Source organism: Calidris pugnax, unplaced genomic scaffold, assembly GCF_001431845.1.
Source record: "Calidris pugnax isolate Ruff unplaced genomic scaffold, ASM143184v1 scaffold71, whole genome shotgun sequence".
NCBI lineage: Eukaryota > Metazoa > Chordata > Aves > Charadriiformes > Scolopacidae > Calidris > Calidris pugnax.
In genome coordinates, this window is record NW_015090882.1 from 371,990 (window position 1) to 373,234 (window position 1,245).

At 71.2% G+C, this 1,245-nt stretch overlaps 1 protein-coding gene across 2 annotated transcripts in view; it reads right to left on the minus strand.

Annotated features, from left to right (window-relative positions):
• TPK1 (thiamin pyrophosphokinase 1) overlaps positions 1-931 on the minus strand; it is a 332,423-nt gene extending 331,492 nt beyond the window's left edge. The window contains exon 1 of one of the 2 annotated variants that reach the window (XM_014946981.1): positions 626-931. Coding sequence is in view for 1 of the 2 variants with exons in the window: in XM_014946980.1 (XP_014802466.1) it covers positions 626-668 (43 nt within the window). In the remaining variant the exon portion in view is untranslated. The remainder of the gene's footprint in view (positions 1-625) is intronic. The other variant, XM_014946980.1, reaches the window with a different exon arrangement.
• Positions 932-1,245: the final 314 nt, after the last annotated feature.

Here is a 1,245-nt window from a genome sequence, read left to right on the forward strand (position 1 = left end):
ACTCTGTGGGTGAGGAGGGGGGGTCTGTGGGCGAAGGGGGGGGGGCTCTGAGGGCGTTGGGGGGTGCTCTGTGGGCAGGACCTCTGACGCCACGGAAGGACACCAAGCCCACAGGTCCCCTCGCCAAGGGACGCTCCTCACCGGAGCGTTTCGCCCCGCCAAGCCAAGCAAACCGTGACAGGCCCAACTAAAGATTAAACCCCAGAAGGGGGCCGACATTTTAAACGCGACATTTTTACCTCCCGAAGGGGGTTAAAACCGGTAACAAATCGGTCGTATTAACAAGACACCGGCTGGCGGCCGGGCTGAGGGGAGGCGGGCAACCCCTCAGGCAGCGCCCACCCGGAGAAGGGGTCGCGCCGTTTATACCGGAGTGTTTTAAGACCGAGCACTCAATGGGCGGGGGAGCAGCTGCGGAACTCGGCGCCGTTACCGGGAAAGGCGGCTGACCGGCGCGGCGTGGAGCCCCTCAGCCGCCAAAGGAAGGGGGGGGCCGCCCCGGGTAGCACCGCCCGCCGCCGGGGCTGCCCCGCCCCGGTTCCCGCCTTCCCTCCCTCCCTCCCTCCCTCCCTCACCCCCTCCCTCACGGCGGGCCGGTGGCGTCTGGCGGCGGGAGGTACCGTACCGGCGGGTAGGAGACAGTCCAGCGGCGTGAACGCCCGCTCCATGGCCCCGGGCCACCCTGCTCGGTGGGGGGCGGGCGCGGAGGAAAAGCAGCGGGAGCCCCCACGGGGCGGGGAGGCGGAGAAGGCGGAAGGAACACGCGTGGGTTAGCCCTTCTCCCTGAGGGACGGGCTGCGCTCGCTCTTGCCGGCGGGCGGCTACCAGCAGCCACGCCGTGTCCTGCCTACGCTCCCCCCGCACCGGCACCCGCCCCCGGGGTGGCGCGTCCGACCGGGCGGGCGGGGAGCGGGAAGGAAGCGCGGGGGGGCGGGGGGGGTTAAGGCAAGCCGAGAGAATCGATGGCCGCCGCCATCCGTTGCTCGGCGGCGGGAAGGCGGGCTGAGGGACGGGACCTCAGCGCCGGTGCGGAGCCTGAGGAGAAGGAGGGAGAGGGGCCGGGGGCTGCACCTTCGCTCGCTGTAGGTGGGGGTTCCACTTCTCCCGCCCCCGACCCCAGTGGGGCTGGGCCCAGCGCGGTTCCCGCCGCCCGCCCCTGAGGAGAAATGGCGGCCGGGCCTCAGCCGTCCGTGGGGACCAGCCTCAGGGCGCGGGGGCGCGCTCTGCTTTTCCATTCTCTAAATA